At 40.2% G+C, this 20,096-nt stretch overlaps 2 protein-coding genes across 2 annotated transcripts in view; one reads left to right on the top strand and one right to left on the bottom strand.

Annotated features, from left to right (window-relative positions):
• Positions 1 to 5,414, bottom strand: part of LOC122560817 (acyl-coenzyme A synthetase ACSM3, mitochondrial) — a 92,418-nt gene extending 87,004 nt beyond the window's left edge. Inside the window, exon 1 of the mRNA XM_087997694.1 lies at positions 5,369 to 5,414. The gene's annotated coding sequence lies outside the window, so the exon portion shown is untranslated. The remainder of the gene's footprint in view (positions 1 to 5,368) is intronic.
• Positions 3,134 to 18,466, top strand: thumpd1 (THUMP domain containing 1). Its single transcript, XM_087997698.1, has 4 exons — positions 3,134 to 3,517; positions 14,290 to 14,458; positions 16,124 to 16,372; positions 17,557 to 18,466. Exons 1-4 carry the CDS (start codon positions 3,317 to 3,319, stop codon positions 17,895 to 17,897), a joined length of 960 nt encoding a protein of 319 aa, XP_087853824.1. The 5' UTR covers positions 3,134 to 3,316; the 3' UTR covers positions 17,898 to 18,466.
• Positions 18,467 to 20,096: the final 1,630 nt, after the last annotated feature.

Below are 20,096 nucleotides of genomic sequence, written 5' to 3'. Positions count from 1 at the left end.
GGACACCACTTTGACTGGGACAAGTCAACTATCCTCGGACAGGCTAAACAAAGACACACATGGGAATTCCTAGAGACCTGGCATTCAAACTGGAAATCCATCAACAAACACATCGATTTGGAGCCCATTTACCAATCTCTCAGAAAAAGAACTGGAAATGATATCGCCCACCTTAACAGACCAAGGCACGTGAATAGAAAGTGGGTCAGAACACCAGAGCTTCATTGGAGGCTCACATGATAATATGTGGCATGATGATGAAATGTCTGAGAACAAATCTACCAGCTCAGCGAGCAAACATACAACATAGAAATTGCCTCTTTTCACTTGTCTGAACTGCCTTTGTACTAAGGAGCAGTCAAATTGGTCACTTTGGTGGCATCATTGGTATTTTATGCATTTTGTTGCTTTTTGTGGAACAGTGAGACATTTTCTGTGCACTCTTCCCACTTAACAGCCAACATCCCCAGCATCAAGGCATTGACCACCTTTGATCAGTGATGATGGGCTGGCACATCATCTGCATGACCAACAAAAGCAGGTGCTCTACTCCCAGCTTTGAAATAGCATATAGGTTTGCTCGCTGAGCTAGAAGGTTAATTTCCAGACGTTTTGTCACCCTAAATAACATCTTCAGTGGGCCGCTGGGCAAAACACTGCTGATGATTCCTGCTTTCTATTTTTATGTTTGGGTTTCTTTGGGTTGGTGATTTCATTTCCTGTTCTTTTTCTCAGGGGGTGGCAGGTGGGATCTAACTTGATCAACACATCAAGTTAGACCCCATTTACCACTCCCTGAGAAAAAGAGGAACTGACCACCACAGGAAATGGCATCACCAACCCAAACATATAAATAAAAAGCAGGAATCATCAGCAGTGCTTTGCCGGAGGCCCACTGAAGATGTTACCTAGTAGGGTGACGAAACGTCTGGAATTGAATCTTCCAGCTCTGAGCAAACCTACATCTAGAACCTCAATCTGAGCTACAAATCTTTTCAAAACTCGTTTGAAATGGCAGGCAAGCTCCAGATGTGGTTCAGTGATACCCTCAAGACCTCACTGATGAAGTGCTGCAATCCTATGGACATGTAGGTATCACCGGCCTAAGATTGTCCAAGATAGAGGAGGAGCATCTGGGAAGCCATCAAGACAAGTGGGTCTCGATGGAATGCTGTTCGGAAGATCGGTGTAGATTCGATGGGCTGAATAGTCTGCTTCCATACTATAGGGATTCTATGAGCACTGTGACTTACCATTGGGAAAAAGCAGAAACCAGGTGTTAACAGTGAAAGGAGCATGCTGCCACACCAAACCACCATTTGGCCCTTCCCATGACCACCACCTGCCCCATATGTAACAGAGCCTGCAGTAGCCACATTGGTCTGTACAGCCACTAATGGCCTCACCCTGAGAGTGGAAGAGACTCATTTTCATTTGTGAGGGACTGCCAATGAATGAATGAATGAGTTGCTGCTATGCAGTAGCAGTGAGTGGCGTTCATCACTACACAATGCTGCTGTCAAGTCTAAAGATGTTTGCTTACCACAAAAATGATATATGAAATTTAGTGTCAGTGTGATGCCAGGTATGTAGGTCATAGGTTTCAAAGACTGGCAGCTCAAATTAACAAGATGTCCCTTCTTGAGACAAGCAAGCCCACATTTGCAACAGTATCTGATGTTAGATGGGATTTTGTAATTGGACAACATTTGTTGGATAATCCTTAATGTGAATAATTATGGTGACAACCAATTCAGGAATGTTGAGTTTGCAGTTTGGCAGACGTGTGTACTGGAAACTACAGATTAATATACAGCACCTTGTTCTTTGCAGACAGAAAGAACGTGGATATGCACTGTGTCTGTTTCAACTCAACAAAATAAGCAAGAATCATTTGGTTTACTGTATTTCTCAGGTCAAAACCCTGATCAGTCAGAATTAACCTGGTTGGTTGAAAATTTATCTAACAAAAACATGGCTGCTAACAGTCAATCGGTAATGATGGAGGCATTCTCCGGGGTTCAGTTGTTAACCAATCAGCACTGTTATGCACCATAATAGTTCACTTTCTTCTTGATTTGACATTCGTGCAAAATTTCTGGATGAGTGCAAAACAAATAAGTTTAAACAAAATGTGTATTTTTTTCCAAGAAATATATCTTTAATTCTGGTCCGGTGAGATCCTTTGATTTTGATTACACCAATGGTGGTCGTGCCTTCGGTTATCAAGACCTTCAGTGTTAACAGATTCCAATACTTCTCTGCCTGTTTCCACCATTAAGATGCTCCTTAAAACATCCCTCTTTGACCATATGTTTTGGTCAGCAGTACTTTTATGCCTCAATGTAGTTCAGTGTGGAATTGATAGAGTCACAGACTTTTTAAAATGTGTCCATAATGGTCTACGCTAGTTGGCAAACATCCATCTATTCTAATCCTATTCTACAGCACTTGGTCTGTAGTCTTGTATGCTCTAGTGTTTTACATGTTCGTTTTAATAGTTCTTCAAAATGTCTTAAGAGTTTCTGCTTCTAACACTCTTTTAGGTGAGTTCCAGATACCCACAACCCTTTGGGTGAAAAAAACAGTTCTCTCAAATTCTCGCTAAAACTCCTAATACTTAAAATTGTCTTCCCGCAACTCATTGTTTGATCTGGACCGTTTAAATATTTTATAAGTGTCATAAAAGTTTATTATTGTATGTATACTACTAGCTGAAGTGAATACTACTACCTGGTAACTGAAAACTGAACAATGTTTCATCTGCTTTAAAAAAAACTCGAATCAATTTTTAATAACTTACATATGCTGTTAACCCCTCATCTGGTAGACTTTGTCACATCTTATTGTCTTTGCTTTACTGCAATTTCGTTCAGCTTTTTTTCAGTCGAGAAGTGGCAAGGATATTTAAAGAGAATGCATACGCTTCATAAAACAGGTGAAACAAAGTTAGCTTTGAGGATTATTTTTTGGCATTTTGCTTTCGGTTTGGAAAATTCTGGGCATTTCAGAAAACATCGACCTGAAACGAATTGCAAATTGTCAAGATTTCCTGTAGCACTAGGACCCAGTGGCAGGCTGTACATTGTCGTGTCGCAGTTTAATGATGTTGAAAGGAGGAGTCCTTTAGAATTAGTGGGGGTTTGGACGGGAGCGTGTTAGTGTGGATTGAGGTTATTTATTTTGTACAATACATTTAAATGATGCAGTTGAAATACTCAGACGAGTAGCACACCAGGTTGCTTTAGTATATGTTTCAAGCTGCGGTGCCCGTTGCTCATTTCTTATTAATTTCAGCATTTTTTTTGGAACAGCAATGGCAACAGAACCAAGGGCGAAGAAAAGAAACAAGAGTGCGTACGTGGGCCATGCGGCCAAGAAACACCGCGGGAGCAGGGAGCTGGAGGTGGGGATGCAAGGACTACTCATCACCTGCAATATGAATGAGAAGAAATGCACGGCCGAAGCGTACAGTCTTCTGAATGAATATGCGGACCAACTGTACGGCCCAGAGAAGGTGCAGTACAGACAGAATCCGCGGGCTCTGTGTTTTAGAGAGAGAGTTAGGAAACTGCGTTTCGAGTTGCTTGTATGTGGCATCAGTCTAATTTGGAGCTTTTAAAAGTGAAACTTATCTCTAAAATCAATCACATTACGTACAGATTCCAAAGTATCCGAAAAACGTGAAGACCATAGGCTGGCTTTGAGCAGAGTTACCATGGAACATAGAACAGTACAGGCCCTTCAGCCCTCCGTTTTGTATCGGCCTTCTATCCTACTCTAAGATCAGACTAACCTACATACCCTTCATTGTACTATTTTCCATATGCCTATCAAAGAGTCACTTAGATGTCCCTAAAGTATCTGACCAGCTCTTTGGGCTTTGGAGAAGGGGGCAGGGAAAGAGGGTGTAACTTATTGGAGGGGATAAGGGACAAGTTGATAAGCTGCAGTGAGGCTGTTGCCCATACTGGGCAAGGGAATGGGGGAGGGGATGGTTTCAACACTCTTGTTAAATCCAGGTCTGGTGGTCACTCTGGATTTGCATAGCCTTTGAAGTTGGCAATATTTGCCAGTCCTGATCCCACATCACGGTGGTGATGGTGGATGGGACTTTTTTTTTAAAAAAGAACAAGGCAATTGGCTGACGAAGGCAACATGCTCAACATCCAATTAAGCTTAGCTGGTGGGCTCCTGGCGTTGGAAGGCCAATTGATAGAAGATGTGGGATGCCCTCCACCACCTTATAATCAGCAGCCCTACCATTAAAGTTAGGAGCTACTGTTGTGTGGATGAGTGAGATGTCATATCACCTTGAAGGAAGTGCTTCTGAGGCTACTGTACTAGAAAAAAAGTTAGATTAAAACTGGCCACAGCTTCCCTGCAATGGAGGGAGTTTAAAACGCTTCTGGAGTGATGGCTGTCAGACTGAGCCCTCCCCCACCCCTCTTTACTGTCACCTGCTTTACTGTCATTGGGAGGCAGCCTGTTGATTTTTTTGGGAGGGGAGGGAAGACCACCTTAGACTTTTAGGCTACCTGCTGTTTCGATTAAACTCAACTCAATGTGTATTATATATATAGAAACGTTAACATTTTGCAATAGTTGTGTTCTTTGATTTAAAAACTGATTTTACAGAAGAAGGAGTAGGAATATGAGAAGTTTAGAATTCCAAGCATGTTCTGATCACTTTGTCACAGTTTAATTTTACAAGCTTACTGTCAACTGTTAGACCATAGGAACAGAGTAGGCCACTTAGCCTATTGAATCTGCTTCACTGTCCAAATACGTCATGGCTGATCTGATTAATCCCCAGCTCCATTTTTCTGCCTTTTCCCAATAACTCTTGATTCCCTTACTGATTTTTAAAGAAAGCTCTCAGCCTTGAATATACTTAACAACCCAGCCTCGATAGGCTTCAGCACTTTTAAAAATTTCCACAGATTCTCTATCCTAAGAGAAGACATTCCTCTCCACCGAACTTAAAATGTCTAACCTCTTCTTTCTGAGACTATTCTTAGATTCTAGGCTCTCCCACAAGGGAAGATGGGGCAATATTTCTACATCTACTCTTAAATCCCTAAGAATATTGGAAGTTTCAACAAGGTCACCCCTCATTCTAAATTCCAATCGGTACAGACTCTACTTTTCCTTAAGACAGTCCCTCCATACTTGCCGTCAGCCAAAAAAAACCTCTAAACTGCTTTTTACTCCAGTATATCTTTCCTTAGAAATGGGGTCAAAACTATTCATTATCTCAGCTGCAATCTTATTAGTGCCTTGTACAGGTTTAGCAAAACCTGCCTACTATTAGTAGCATCAAGAGGGAAAATATAAATTACAGCCAGTGAGTGAAGATTGCATTTACCTGCGAATGAAGTCAGGAGCAGCCGAGGCTTGCACTTACCTGAGAGCAGAATCAATACATTCAGCTGCTGGCAATCGACTGTGCTGAAGTAGAAAGAATAGCAATGGAGTGACATCACAGGAAATAGAGTGTGTTAATTGGTTGGTAAGGAACTACCATTAGGGACTGTCCCTAAATAGCTGTAAATTTGAAAATAGCTACATATTTTTCCTATCAGTCTGTTTAGGCATGTTATGGCGCGCTTTTCCAGGTGGGACTTGAACTCCCTTGCATTAGAAAAGTGTAAATATTTTCTAACTAAGCTGTTCAGAATTGCTAACGCACTGTTCTGGAGCAGGTGGGACTTGAACTCCAGTCTCATTAGATAAGTGTAGACACTGTCTAATCAACCTGTTCAGTGATGTTATTGTACACTTTCGAGTAGGATAGGATTTGAACCTGGATTTCCTGGGCCAGAGGTAGGAACCTGTTAGAAAGTGTCCAGAAGGATTCTGAAATCATCAGGGATAAATTTCAATTTTAAAAAATGACAATCTAATTAAATAAAAGAGAGAGACGCAGGGCCAGGCAATGTGTTGCAGCTACAGCATGTGGGAGCTGGTGGCTTCCATTATGGCTCATAGTGACCACATTTGTAGCAAGTGTTGGTTGTTTGAGAAAGTTCAACTCATTTATGATATGAGTCTGCGTTTCAGACACTGGCACACCATCGCAGGGAAAGGGATACCTAGATGCTGTATTTCAGGAGGTAATTACCTCAGATTTGGTTATGGATAGGAGGGTGTAACTACAGGTGAGGCAGGTATTAGAAGGTGGCATTGCAGTAGCCTCAACCTTGAAGGTGGTGTGGCTTTGTTATTAAAGGAAAAGAGTGATGCTATGATTTTGGCACTGGAGAGCAAGACTAGGAATTGGTCTGGGTATAAATAAAAAGTAGCAAGGGAAAGAAGTCCTTGCTGGAAGTGATCTGTAGGTCCTGTGACAAAGCTGCTCCTTTAACAAGGTTATGTTGTGCTTGGCTTTTTTTTCCTGAGAGGTCGTAAAAGACACATACTCCAAAAAGTCTGGAGTTGAAGGGATTCCTGGCCAATTTGTTTATAGCTAACAAATATTGACTCAGACAGAAGACTTTCAGGTTTTAATAAGAACACTTGTACAATGAAAGGAGAGTGGCCACTTCTCCCAGCTCAACTTCTCTCTGGTTTGGTTTGGTTTGGTTTTTAACAGTAGGGTTGAAAAAGCTGCTGGACCCAAAGAAGCAGGTCTAGGCTGGTACCCTCTGACTTCTCTCCTATAAGAACCTGTGATTGATTTTACCTTTTGTGCCAAGAGGTGTTTATGGGGATTGTTGCAAGTATTTGGAACAGCATAATTGAGTTGGGATGATCTATAGGTTTTTGTAGAGGTTACGTTTTTTGGTATTCTGTTTTCTTTTGTTTGTATTCATTCAGTAATCTTGTAAATGAATTCTATTTTGTTTAAAACTAAATGGTTTGACCAGCGGCCGATCTCCTGGAATGTCCACGTTACACCTAATTAAAACAACTAGCAAAATTAGGGTCTGGGCTACCTTCTTGAAATGTTTTGAGGGGTCTGGCCTAGTCCATTACAGTCCCCTAACAGTAGTTCTACAGTAGGACTCAATGTAAGCCAGGAAATACCAGGGGCTTGCGAGAAGGGTACAATAATCGACTGCTTTTAATATGCATATAGACTGGATTAATCAAATTGGCAAGGGTAACCTAGAGGGAGCATTCATAATGTTTCTTGGAGTGATATGCTGCTAACTAACCAGGTTGCAGGCTATTTTGGGTTTTAGTATTGTCATGAGATGGGATTAATTTATAATTTTGTAGTAAAGGATCCTCTAACGAACAGCGATCGTAACAGGTAGTGTTGCACACTAGTTCTCTGGTGTTAAACAAAGGTACTTATATAGATACACCTGTGGACAGACTTGGTCCTACGGGAGCTGGCATAAAGGTTAAAAAGGTAGGACAGCTGATGAACAATTTAAGATGTGTTCAATTCCTCCCAAATAAAATATATTGCAGAGAGAAGAAAGAATACAAGGGGGAGGGTGAAGCGAGAAAGTTTAACAAGGATAAAAACCAAGGCATACCATATTGCAAAGATCAGTGGCAGGTTAGAGGATTGGGGAATTTTTAAAGACCCACAAAAGGTGACTAAAAAGTATTAAAATGAGTAAATGTTAAATTATGGAACAAGATTTACTGTAAAATATAAAAACGGAAAGCAGAAGCTTCTACACATACATAAAAAGGAAGAGAACAGCTAAGTAAATGTAGGACCCCTAGAGAATGAGACTGGGGAGTCAATAATTGATTCTTCAGGGGCTTGAAATGCTAAGTGCCGAGAGGATGTTTCCTCTCATGGAAGAGTCACCAGACAGCATACTGTCAGAATAAAGGGGTGCTGATTTAAGACAGAAATGAGGAATTTCTTCAGAGGGTTGAGAGCCTTTGGAGCTTCTTGCCATTGGGAGCTGTAGGATCAGAGTCTTTGTGTATATTCAAATGCTGAGAGACTCTTGATCAGTAAATAAATCAAAGTTTATGGGGAAAGTGGGCATGAGGAGCGTCAGATCAGCTATGATTCTATTGAATGAAAGCGAGGTGCCGAACAGCCTTCTCCTGTTCGTATTTCTTGTGCTGTTAAGACAAATAGTGGAGACAGTCAATATTTTGCCTTAGTTTTCACAGTGGAGGACACTGAAAGCACCCCAATAATAAGAGGTAATGTAGAGATTATAGGAAAGGAGGATTGTAAAACAATTGGCCTCATTAGGGATAAAATACTGAGGAAATAATTGGGATTTAAGACAGGCAGATCCCCAAGCCTCATGGCCTACATCCTCCTGGTCTTAAAAGGAAGTGACAGCAGAGATAGTGGATGCATTGGTTATCATATTCCAGAATTCCTTGGATGTAGGAAAGTTTCTAGTGGGTTGGAAAAATACTCTTTTTCAAAAAGGAAGGGACCAGAAAGTAGGAAACAAGACATGCTAATTTAACATCTGCCATTGGGAAATAGTTGAAATACATTATTAAGGAAATAGTAACGGGACATTTGTAAATTCAAAACACAATCCATCAGAGAGCCAGCATGGTTTTGTGAAGGGTAAAGCATGTTTGACTAATTTGCTAGAGTTCTTCAAAGCTGTAACGAGCAAAGTGGATAATGGAGGGCCTGTTGATATACAGGGCTTCTAGAAGGCATTTGAAAAGGTGCCACACAAAAGGTTAATACACAAGGTAAGATAGAGGTTTGGCTAACCACCAGAAAGCAGAGTCAGGATAAATGGATCCTTTTCTGATTGGCAAGTAGTACTTAGTGGAGTGCCAGATTTCAGTTCTTGGGGCCTCAGCTATTTACAATCTGCTTTAATGATTTGCATGCATAGACTGGGATTCTGGGTAATCCAAGATTAGAGGAGGGGAAACATTTCTGGCTGTAACAGGCTGCTCCTTTTTTTTTGAGGTTATTTTAGGTGTTGGAAGTGATTTCCTTGAATTCCTGGAGCAGCAATGACTGCTTTATATGCTGTTGCATTGTTTTGGAAATTTTGGAGAAAAAGAAAAGTCAAACAATGGCACTTTTAAAAGGGAGAGGTACAGACAAAGGCAGCACATGATCATGTCAGTGCAAGAGAGAGAGAGAGCGAAAGGAACCCACACTGCCAACTGACACAGCAATGAATCTGCACAGTTACTGCCATTGCTGTTGAATTCATGTATCGCTGGACATCTGAGTGATCTAGAAAAATTAACAAAAAGTGAAATTCACAACTGATGTTGGAGGAACCTGTTTGGGAAAGGTCACAGCAGAGAAACAGATAAGTGAATAGTTAAGTATAGCCTTACTATAAATCTACAGTCGTGAGTAGAGTGGGTTCTTTCTTGATTATATGTTTTATTTGAGATCTAGAGACTGGCTCGAATGCAATGAGAGGTACATCGGATTCCAAGAGATCGATTGTGTGAGGGGAGTCTCTAGTCCAAGGCACAGACAGATATTTCTGTGGCTAGCAGTGAAAAATCAGAATGGTGTGTTGCCTCCCTGGTGCCAGGATCCAGGATGTCTCTAAGAGGGTGCAGAATGTTCTCAAGTGGGAGAGGGCCCAGCAGGAGGTCATTGTACACATTGGAACCAATGACATAGGAGATAGTGAGGAAAGAGATCAATCTGAGCCTGGTACAGTTGAGAAAGGAAGCGAGGTAAACAGTCAGGGCACGCAGGGACAAAACAGAGAACAAAGTAGGACTGATACATTAAACTGCATTTATTTCAATGCAAGAGGCCTAATCGGGAAGGCAGATGAACTCAGGACATGGTTAGGAAAATGGGACTGGGATAGCATAGAAATGTGGCTCAGGGTTGGACAGGACTGGCTGCTTAATGTTCCAAGATACAAATACTACAGGACGGACAGAAAGGGAGGCAAGAGAGGAGGGGGAGTGGTGTTTTTGACAAGGGACAACATTACAGCTGTATTGAGGGAGAATATTCCCGGAAATACATCCAGAGAAGTTGTTTGAGTGGAACTGAGAAATAAGAAAGGGATAATCACCTTATTGGGATTGTATTATAGACCCCCTAATAGTCAGAGGAAAATTGAGAAACAGACGTGTAAGGAGATCTCAGTTATCTGTAAGAATAATAGGGTGGTTATGGTAGGGGATTTTAACTTTCCAAACATAGACTGGGACTGCCATAGTGTTAAGGGTTTAGATGGAGAGGAATTTAAGTGTGTACAAGAATGTTTTCTGAGTTAGTATGTGGATGTACCTACTAGAGAAGGTGCAAAACCTGACCTACTCTTGGGAAATAAGGCAGGGCAGGTGACTGAGGTTTCAGTGGGGGAGCACTTTGGGGCCAGCGGCCATAATTCTATTAGTTTTAAAATAGTGATGGAAAAGGATAGACCAGATCCAAAAGTTGAAGCTGTATGTGTCTGCGTGGGTTTCCTCCGGGTTTCCTCCCACATTCCCAAGATGTGCAGCTTAAGTGAATTGGCCATGCTAAATTGTCCATAGTTGTTAGGTGCATTAGTTGGGGTGGATTACTCTTCGGAGGGTCGGTGTGGACTTGTTTGGCCGAAGGGCCTGTTTCCACACTGTAGGTAATCTAGTCTAAAGAACCTAAAATGGAGGAAGGCAAATGTTGACGGTAATAGGCAAGCATTTTCAAAAGCTGGCTGGGGGCAAATGTTCACAGATAAAGGGATGGCTGGAAAATGGGAAGCCTTCAGAAAGAGATAACAAGAGTCCAGAGACAGTATATTCCTGTTTGGGTGAAAGGAAAGATAGGTAGGTGTAGGGAATGCTGGATGACGGTTGACGGTTTAGTTAAGAAAAAGAAGGAACCATATGTCAGGTACAGACAGGATAGATTGAATGAATCCTTAGAGTATAAAGGCAGTAGGAGTATACTTAAGAGGGAAATCAGGAGGGCAAAAAGGGGACATGAGATAGTTTTGGCAAATAGAGTTAAGGAGAATCCAAAGGGTTTTTACAAATACATTAAGGACAAAAGGGTAAGTAGAGAGAGAATAGGGTCCCTCAAAGATCAGCAGGGCGGCCTTTGTGTGGAGCCGCAGGAGATGGGGGAGATACTAAATGAGTGTTTTGCATCATTGTTTACTGTGGAGAATGACAGGAAAGATATAGAATGTAGGGAAATAGATGGTGATATCTTGAAAAATGTTGGATGTCTTAAAACGCATAAAAGTGGATAAATCCCTAGGACTTGATCAGGTGTATCCTAGAAATCTGCGGGAAGCTAGGGAAGTGATTGTTGGGCCCCTTGCTGAGATACTTGTATCATCGATAGTCACAGGTGAGGTACCGGAAGACTGGAGGTTGGCTATTGTGGTGCCATTATTTAAGAAAAGCGTTAAGAGAAAGCCAGGGTGTTATAGACCAGTGAGTCTGGAGGCCTGTGACCAGTGGAGTGCCACAAGAATCGGTGCTGGTCCCACTACTTTTCATCATTTATGTAAATGATTGTCCCATGTAGTGTTTTGTGCAGTCCTTGCATGGGATTTTATACACTACATTGGTTTTGTTCATGCTGGGTATCGGGTCCTTCGTTCTGGTGAGTTGTTGCCTGAGAGTGGCTTTTGGTTTGTGTGCTGTTATGAGTCCTAGTGGTCGCAGTAGTCTGGTTGTCCGTTCGGAAATGCTCTTGATGTATGGTAGTGTGGCTATTCCTTTGGGTTGCGGCATGCATCCATGAACACCAATTAGCCACAAAACGACACGACCAGCTATCCTTAGTCGCCACACATGCAGATGACAAGCAACATGAGTTCGACTGGGACAACACTCCTATTATAGGACAAGCCTAACAGAGAACAGCCAGGGAATTCCTGTAGGCATGGCACTCATCCACAGATTCAATCAATAAGCACATCGACCTGGACCCAATATACCGACTACTGCAACGGACAGCTGGAACTGACAACCGGAAGCGGCAGAGACAAACCACTATAAATGCTGGAGGAAACATCACAGAAGCGCTTCACAGGAGGCTCCCAAGCACTGAGGATGTCACCTAGACAGGGGACGAAATGTCTGCAACACAAATTCCCAGCTCGGCGAATAGAACCACAACAACAGAGGATGAAATGTATGGAATGAGCTGCCAGAGGAAGTAGTGGAGGCTTGTACAATTACAACATTTAAAAGGCATCTGGGTGTGTATATGAATAGGAAGGGTTTGAAGGGATATGGGCCAGATTCTGGCAAATGGGACTAGATTAAGTTGGGATATCTGGTTGGCATGGACGAGTTCTACTGAAGGATCAGTTTCCATGCTGTACATCTCTATGACTCTATATAAAGCACTGGAACCAAGTTTGTAGATAGCACTAAAATAGATGGGGAAGAGGTTTTATAAATAGATATGGATAGATTAGATGGATAAGCCAAAATTTGGCAAATGGAGTATCAATGTGGATGAGTCTGAAATTAATTAAATACTTAAGAGTCCTTGCACTTTACATTTCACTGGAATGATATTGACTTTATAAACTTGTAGTGATTGGAACCATGGTCAGGTGTATCTCATTAACTGAGATTCTAGATTGGTCCAAGTTAACAACCCCAAGCAGGGAGCTTTGGCTGACACATATAAATAGGAGATTCAGAAAGTCTCCTCAGTCTAGGGTCTGGCTTTGAGCTGACTGGTCAGAGCCCAGAAACAGTGCATATGTAAATAAAGGGTGACTGGATACCAGCCACTATGTGGTTATTTCAAAACTGAAGAATTGGAGGGGAAAAATATCACTAATCAAATACTTAAGCAGTTATTTTTAAGAGAGGAGAAAAGCATTGGAGACCTAAAGACAAATTGATGACCTTTTAGTTTAAACCTTTTACTTTACAAGAAATATTGATCAATCTTACTCAACAATCATCTTCTTTCCCTGTACTCACATCATGCTGTGGTTTACGACAACACTTAGCTGCTGGTCTCACTGCAGGTAGGTCACTCAGTCCAAACCTTTTATCCTCTCCCACTTGCCTCTCACTCTGGAGTGTTTACTCCTTGCTGAAAACCCCAATCAAAGCACCTCTGTCCTCTTTTGCCCCAGATTTCCAGTAGTATAGTCAGAACTCAGCATTCATCTCACTCTGCTGATGTCTCACACCAACTGACCCTGCTCCTTCCTAACTCTGAGGTGAATGACTTCCCTTTCTTATAAAGGTCTCTTCGGTTTACCTGTTTAGCTACAGTGATCACCATGTCATTTCGACAAAGGAATTTTGAATTCAAACAGACACCTTCAAGCAGCTACCTTCTTTAATTAGGCAATTTTATTCATTTATAGGTTACTGACAATAACTCTTAAAATCTGAACTTGGGTATGATTTTCCAGTCGAACAGTTGAATTTCCACTTTGAACTGAATTTCCAACAGTGTAGTCAATGACCCACTTTGCCTTTGTCTGACTCTGCTGAGGTCTCCTGCACACTCTTTACTGTTATAACATTGATCTCATTCCTCCCCAACAATAACAGTAGTTATTTTTATTTAAAGACTTTTCATGTAAAATGGCACAATGTCCTTTTTGATTGTGGTAACCCATACTGAATTTGAGACTGAATACAGAAATGTACTTTTACATTGAGTGTCCACAGTAATGAACTCCAAGTTAATTCACCTCATAGACTGTTGAAGCTCTTTTATCATTTTGTTTATCATCTGAACACGAACAATAGCCTCTTCCAGTGTTTTATTTCTGAGCATTACTGAAGCAAACTAAATTAATTTTCAATCAGAAAGTGAAGAAGGAACAGAGTAAGAAGGTAATTAGCAAATAACATAGTAATCATTAAGGATCACCAGAGTAGTGTTTTTCTTCTAATTTTGTATTTTTGCTTTTAGATATGTGATGTAGCCCATTTATAACAGTCTCGTTTTGACATGTGTGTATTCCAGGCTTGCTAAACAGAACACACTCTTAAAATCATTGATTTTAAGGTCTTTCCTTAATTAAAGACTAATTGATATGGTGTGAGAATACTTTCATGTCTGAAGGAATGAATTTTGGCTGTGCTGATGCATAAATTTTGGCTTTCTCTTTTAGTGACTGCATCATTTGTGAATGTCAGTAATTACATGATGGTGCAGAGTTGACTAAGTTAATGGAAGCAATAAAACATTTAGCAAATTTTAGACAGCAATATTAAGTTTATGTCCAACTACAGGAAACTGAGTGGTTTATATCATACAACACAACATGTTCTGATACACATGACTGTAACAAGTACTTAATTTTGAGCAGGAGACACTAGTTTGTCATGGATAAATGTTAGCATGCAGCTATTGACACACTATTTACAAAATGAAAAATTGATATTCAAATTCAAAAATTCTGCTGGTATTTTTCCCAGTTTGTAGAGGAACCAAATAGTGAAGATGAGGAAGATGATGATGATGCTGAAGCTGCTTTGGAGAAGGAAGTAAAACAGATCCACACATCAACACAAAGTCGTCTCCGGCGATTCCAGGCTTTGGACAGTGGAGCCAACAATGTGGTCTTCATCAGAACTCTTAACATTGGTAATGTGTTCTCCTTTTTTGTCGTGGATTTAATTTTATTCCACGAGGGAGTAATTGCAGAATCTTGAAACAAATATTGTTTTGACACAAAATAACGAGGCAAATTCAAAGATGCCGCCTGATTGGTTTAAGTTGCTCCATGATTGTTATAAATTTCCACTTTTCCAGGTGGTGCTTTTTTATGGAATTGGGTGCTATAACAAAGGTGACAGGACTAGGGATGGGTACTTGCTTTGTGAGCACAAGAGGTTACAGTATAGCTGGACAGTTTTGGGGGTTTGCAGTTTTTTTGTGTTTACTGAAAATTAGGTTTCAGTCTTCCAACAATTAGCTAGAGTAAATTGTGCCTCATTTTGAGGAAGGATGTCATGTAAACAGTACAATAGATAGTGTTAGAAGAGCTTGTGGAAAGGAAGAGCTTGGTGTTGGCAGAGTATATGTGGATGCTGATTCCATGTCTGAAGATGACATTGTCAAGGAATATATGGATTTATGATTTGGAGATGCTGGTGTTGGACTGGGGTGTACAAAGTTAAAAATCACACAACACCAGGTTATAGTCAACAGATTTAGTTGGAAGCGCTGCTCCGAAAGCTAGTGTGCTTCCAATTAAACTTGTTGGACTATAAGCTGGTGTTGTGTGATTTTTAACTTTATATGGACCTATGTTGCCATTCCTCCTTTGACATAGGATCAGTAACATGAAACTCTCATCCTGATACCACTGCAGGTTTGTCTACAGCTCAAAGACTGTAGGTTTCAAGGTGACTTGCTACTCCCTTCTTAAGGGCAAATAGGGAAAAGCAAGAAATGCTGAGCCAGTGATGTCCACGTGCTATGAATAAATAAAGAGGAACTGGAGATCCTTGGGTATGCCACAGGGCAGTTGAGGGACAGAATTTATTGCTAGATTTCCTCCCTCTCTGATTGAATAGGTTGGAGTGGAAATAAGTGAGGTGAACTTTGCTGAACTGAATGAGGAGAGATGTTGGATAGGAGTGGTGTTTTCCACAATATCAAAAATTGAAAGTCGGTCACGAAGGAATAATGCATTTTTTTCTTTTTTTTTTCTTTTTAATGGGTGTTTTTTTTGGGGGGTGGGGGAGAAAATGCCGAACCCTGAGGTTCTGAAGAAGGGGAACTGGCTCTGAAATATTAACTCTAATTTCTCTCCACTGATGCTGCCAGACCCGCTGAGCTTTTCCAGCAATTTCTGTTTTTGTTTGTGTTTAAAACTTAATGAAGCTTGGTTGTTAACTGCAAATCAGCATTAATTGACCTGTCCCAATCAGAGACCACTTGCAATCAATCATCACCCTTGTGCAGTAGTTTTTTAACCTTGAATTTGTATTCTTTTGAAATATCTTGATGAGTGAAGACAAAAAGCTTTGACAAAATGTGCCTTTTTTCAGCAATAGGCAAATTCTGTACTACCAAATTACTAAACCTTACTGGTTGCATTTGAGTAACTTTATCCATGTGCTGTGATATTTTGAATGAGCAGCTTAAATAATGTGTTATAGGGATACACTTGATTTGCAAGTGGTTTCATTGACGTGTACCAATGCAGACTTGCACCAAACTCTTGTTGGCATTCTTGATGTGAGAATTGAATTGCTGACTTATGAATCTAAGTTTTTAATTTGTATTTTTTCTACAAAACAGAACCAGACAAATTAGTGCACTATATTTTGAAGGATCTGTATGCAACCAAGAAGAAGAAGACTCGAGCTATACTGCGAATGCTGCCAGTGTCAGGGTCATGCAAGGCTTTCATGGAGGAGATCCCAAAGTATTTTGAGACTTTCCTAGAACCCTGGTTCAAAGCTCCAAAAAAGGCTACTTTCCAGATTGTTTATAAAGCCAGGAACAATAGTCATATGAGCAGAGATGATGTCATCAGGGCTCTGGCAGGTAGATATGATGGTTTCCATATACTGAAGGTATTTTTTGTTTTTGTTCGATTGGTTATATGTGAATGGATGCTAATGATGGAACTAAGCTTTTGAAAAGATATGTGCTTTGTTACTAAGAGTGAAGATGGATATTGTAGGTTTTGTTTGACTTTTAAAAATGTTCCTTCTGCTATAACACTTTTGTGGATAAATTCCTCCCGTTTTCTTTACCTGTAAATGTTTCTTGTTTCCTTGTCTACCTTGCCTGACCTTAATAGCAAAGTAAGCAGTGATAGAGCCTCCTGGTAGGCCTTGCTTGCTCTCCCACTTCTAACCCTCTGCCAGTTCATAACATGGGCCAACCTGGCTCCCTACTTCTGTTTTTCCATATTTTCCACCCCTAACCCAGTTGGGTTCTTGTGGTGCAATCAGTAGAGTCCCTGCCTCTGAGTCATCAGCTGCCGAGTCAAATCCCATTCCAGGCTAATGAAGAGTGTATTTATGTGTCCAAATAAGTTGATTGTATTGGAAACGTTTGCAGGTTAACAATGGTAGGTGCTAAACGTGGGAGATAGTTCTAGTTAGTCATGATAGAAAGAAAGTTGGATATTCTATCATCACTGTCTATAGCTCCAGACTACAAAATAAATGTAATTGTTGCTTCAGCAACTCTTGACACTAAGTGATCTGTCGCAGATCACACCATCCTAAGCGCAGGATCTTCATTTATTTGTGTCAGAAACTTGTGGAGTGGAACTGAAGTCTTAATCTGTTTCAATTTGTTAGGTCTGCATGTGCCAGTTTCCACAATATCCTGAATATTTTCAGTATTAATAGTGTTCAGAGGGCAGGAGTTGTGGGATACTTTAATAGTCTTGCTTCGAATTTAATATACAGATGCAAACATTTTAATTACAGTCTATCCTGATACTAACTTTGAATATTGTCAATGCAGTTGTTCCATTATAAAGCAGCAAAGGTTTTGAAATGAAGCAATAAAACATTGGTTGGTTAGAATTCAGTAAATGCTGGCATTTAACTTTGCTAAATAAGCAGAGTGATTAACTGCCACTAGTTAGTCTCATGCATTTATTTTCATATTATGTAATTCTCTAGATGTGTGTGGTGTGGAAGCTTGATTGCTGATTTTTTTTTTTGTTTATGTATTTGGAATGAATTTTGTTTCAACCTGTCCCTTTGCAGGGGTAGTAATAAATTTGAATCCCGAAAACAAAGTGGACCTTAACAACCCTGAATATACCATCATCGTGGAAATAATCAAAGGTGTTTGTTGTGTGAGCGTCGTCCAGGACTATATACTTTTTCGCAAATACAATTTGCAAGAAGTGGCAAAAAATGACATTGAAGGAAAATTGAAGAAAACCATCTGTGCTCTTCCCTCTGAGAATGATAATTGTCAAGAGTCAAAGGAGTCATCAGATGCAAAGGAAGCCAAGACGAAAGGTGGGCAAGACGAGCAGGAACTGGAGCATTCTGCTGGAAATGGTAAAGAAAATCTTCAGGAACAGGAAAGTGGAGAATAGAGTCTTGAGAAAGATGATTTGATTCACAGTGTTGAAAAACCTGTCTTGGTCAGTGTCCATTGGGTTGTGACCTTTACACAGCCTGGTTCTTAGTGTCTTTTTGTATACCAGATCTTTTCTAAGCAATGAGCAAGTAACACCTTTGTGTATTTTAGGAGGAAGATGTCCCTCATGCTCACTCGAAAAGGTTATATTTCACAAACCGTATCTGTGCAGGATGATAAGGGTGCTATACAATAAGGTTCTTTGTGGTTTGTCTTTTTTGGCATGGTTGTTACTGACATTTTTTAAACTTTTGTTTTTAGAAATTTTGGCCATCTTTAAGGAAAGTTGAAATGTTGCAATTTGATTTTACCTCTCAGAAATCCTTGTCTTATTTTATGAGCTATGCACTATTTGCAATGAATTGGGACTTGAAATAATTCCTGGAATAATTATAGTTGTCGTGTTAAGTTAAACTTGCATATGGAAGTGTGTTATAAAATGATGATATGGATCTGAAAATTGTGGTTCTTGAGCTTGTAATTTTGATCTTTGAAAGAAAAATTAAAGATGGTCAAGTGAAAGTTTTTTCATCTATTTGACTCCTACTTTGGATTGTCATGTTATCTTTTTATGATTGTGTAAAGTGTGCTATGTATGTATTCAGATTTTTGCATTCTAATGAAGTTACTGCAGACCTCTATTTGAGAACCAGTGTTTGTCTCAACTACTACGTTGCACATTCTTGACATTTGTTTGGTGTGGAAATTTCTCCTGAATTTCCTGGACCTTTGGTGACTCAAAGCAAAATTCCCTCTAATCTGGTAAACAGCGTACCTAAACTGCTACTCTATCAATGTATCTCCTTTCTATTTTTTCACTAGTTGAGATGTGGTCTCCAGAATCCCAGTTAATGCTGAGTTAGGTACAGTGCTCAGTAGGAGTGGATTGAAATCCATGCTATTGTCCTCAATTTGTAATGTAATGAAAAGACCCATGGAATTTCACACAAAACTTTGCAGACACAATATTATACTGAATCACATGAGAGATGATGGGCAAGATGGTCAAAAAGTAGTCCAAGGTTTTCAGGTATACCATAAAGGAATAGGGTGAAGGAGAGAGCTGTGGGAAGGAATCAGAGACATCTGGAGACTGCCATCTTTGATAGAATGATAATAATTGAGAATGCACAATGGATCAGAACTTGAAAAGTGTAGCTATCTTGGATACCTCTGGGGTTGGCTAAGATTCAAGAGAGCGAGGGACAAGTCCATGGAAGGATTTGGAAATGAGGGTGAGGTATTTCAAATCAAAACACTGATTCCATCATAAGCAGAATGGTAAGTTGAGAATTTGGTGAATGGGAATTCAGGGGAGGGGTGAAATAAGTTGTTCCTTTTTATTTATTTTGAACTAATTTATGACTTCAAGTTTTTATTTGTTACAAATCATATTGTTATTCTGCATCATAATCGTGGATTGAAATAGGAGAAGGACTACTCTAGATTTGTTGTCTTTAGGGTCATGTGATCAGTTACTTTATCATGATTTACTTCAATTTCAACATATCAAAGCCTAGGATGTGACTGAAGTTTGCATGAGAACAAAGTCTAGGCTCTATGGTAAAAGGAGGCTGTTCCAGTGAGGGAGTAAGGGGGATAGTGAGTAGCTATGGTACTGATTGGGATTAGTATAGTCAGGGGATGAATACTATTCAGTTTAGTTGTGACTAGGAACCCCAAGGCTATGTTACCTACCTGGTTTGATTGCAGCTGGAATCATGGTACGTGTGTTGCTGTTGGTTTCAATGAAGTAATAACGGCAAATGTTGATTGGCTTTGCTGTCATTGCTACAGCAAACTCCGGGCCACTAGGACCAACGGTGAAAAATGTCACTTTTACATATGCATTAATTTACTGTGATGCATGGTCTCGGGAGAATTGAATGACAATGATCTCTCATTGAAATTTAACATTGATTTATTATTTCATGTTTTTAAAAAAAAGACCCATGTTTCAACATTGTTCTAAACCAGTACTGTCTTAAAAACAACTTCACCTTGAAAACCATGTTGCCTGTTTACGTACAAGCAGAGAACATTTGAATTAAGCTGAGGGTTTAATCCGCATCCGCTGGTGCATGTTCAGGCTTTCAATGATGATTTTATGAACTTTTTGAAAAATGCAGTTACATTAAAGTTACACTTTGGAATA

This window comes from Chiloscyllium plagiosum, unplaced genomic scaffold (assembly GCF_037043375.1).
Source record: "Chiloscyllium plagiosum isolate Xiang-an unplaced genomic scaffold, Cpla_swu_hap1 HiC_scaffold_20, whole genome shotgun sequence".
In the NCBI taxonomy this organism is placed as follows: domain Eukaryota; kingdom Metazoa; phylum Chordata; class Chondrichthyes; order Orectolobiformes; family Hemiscylliidae; genus Chiloscyllium; species Chiloscyllium plagiosum.
This window is presented reverse-complemented; position numbering and strand designations above follow the sequence as displayed.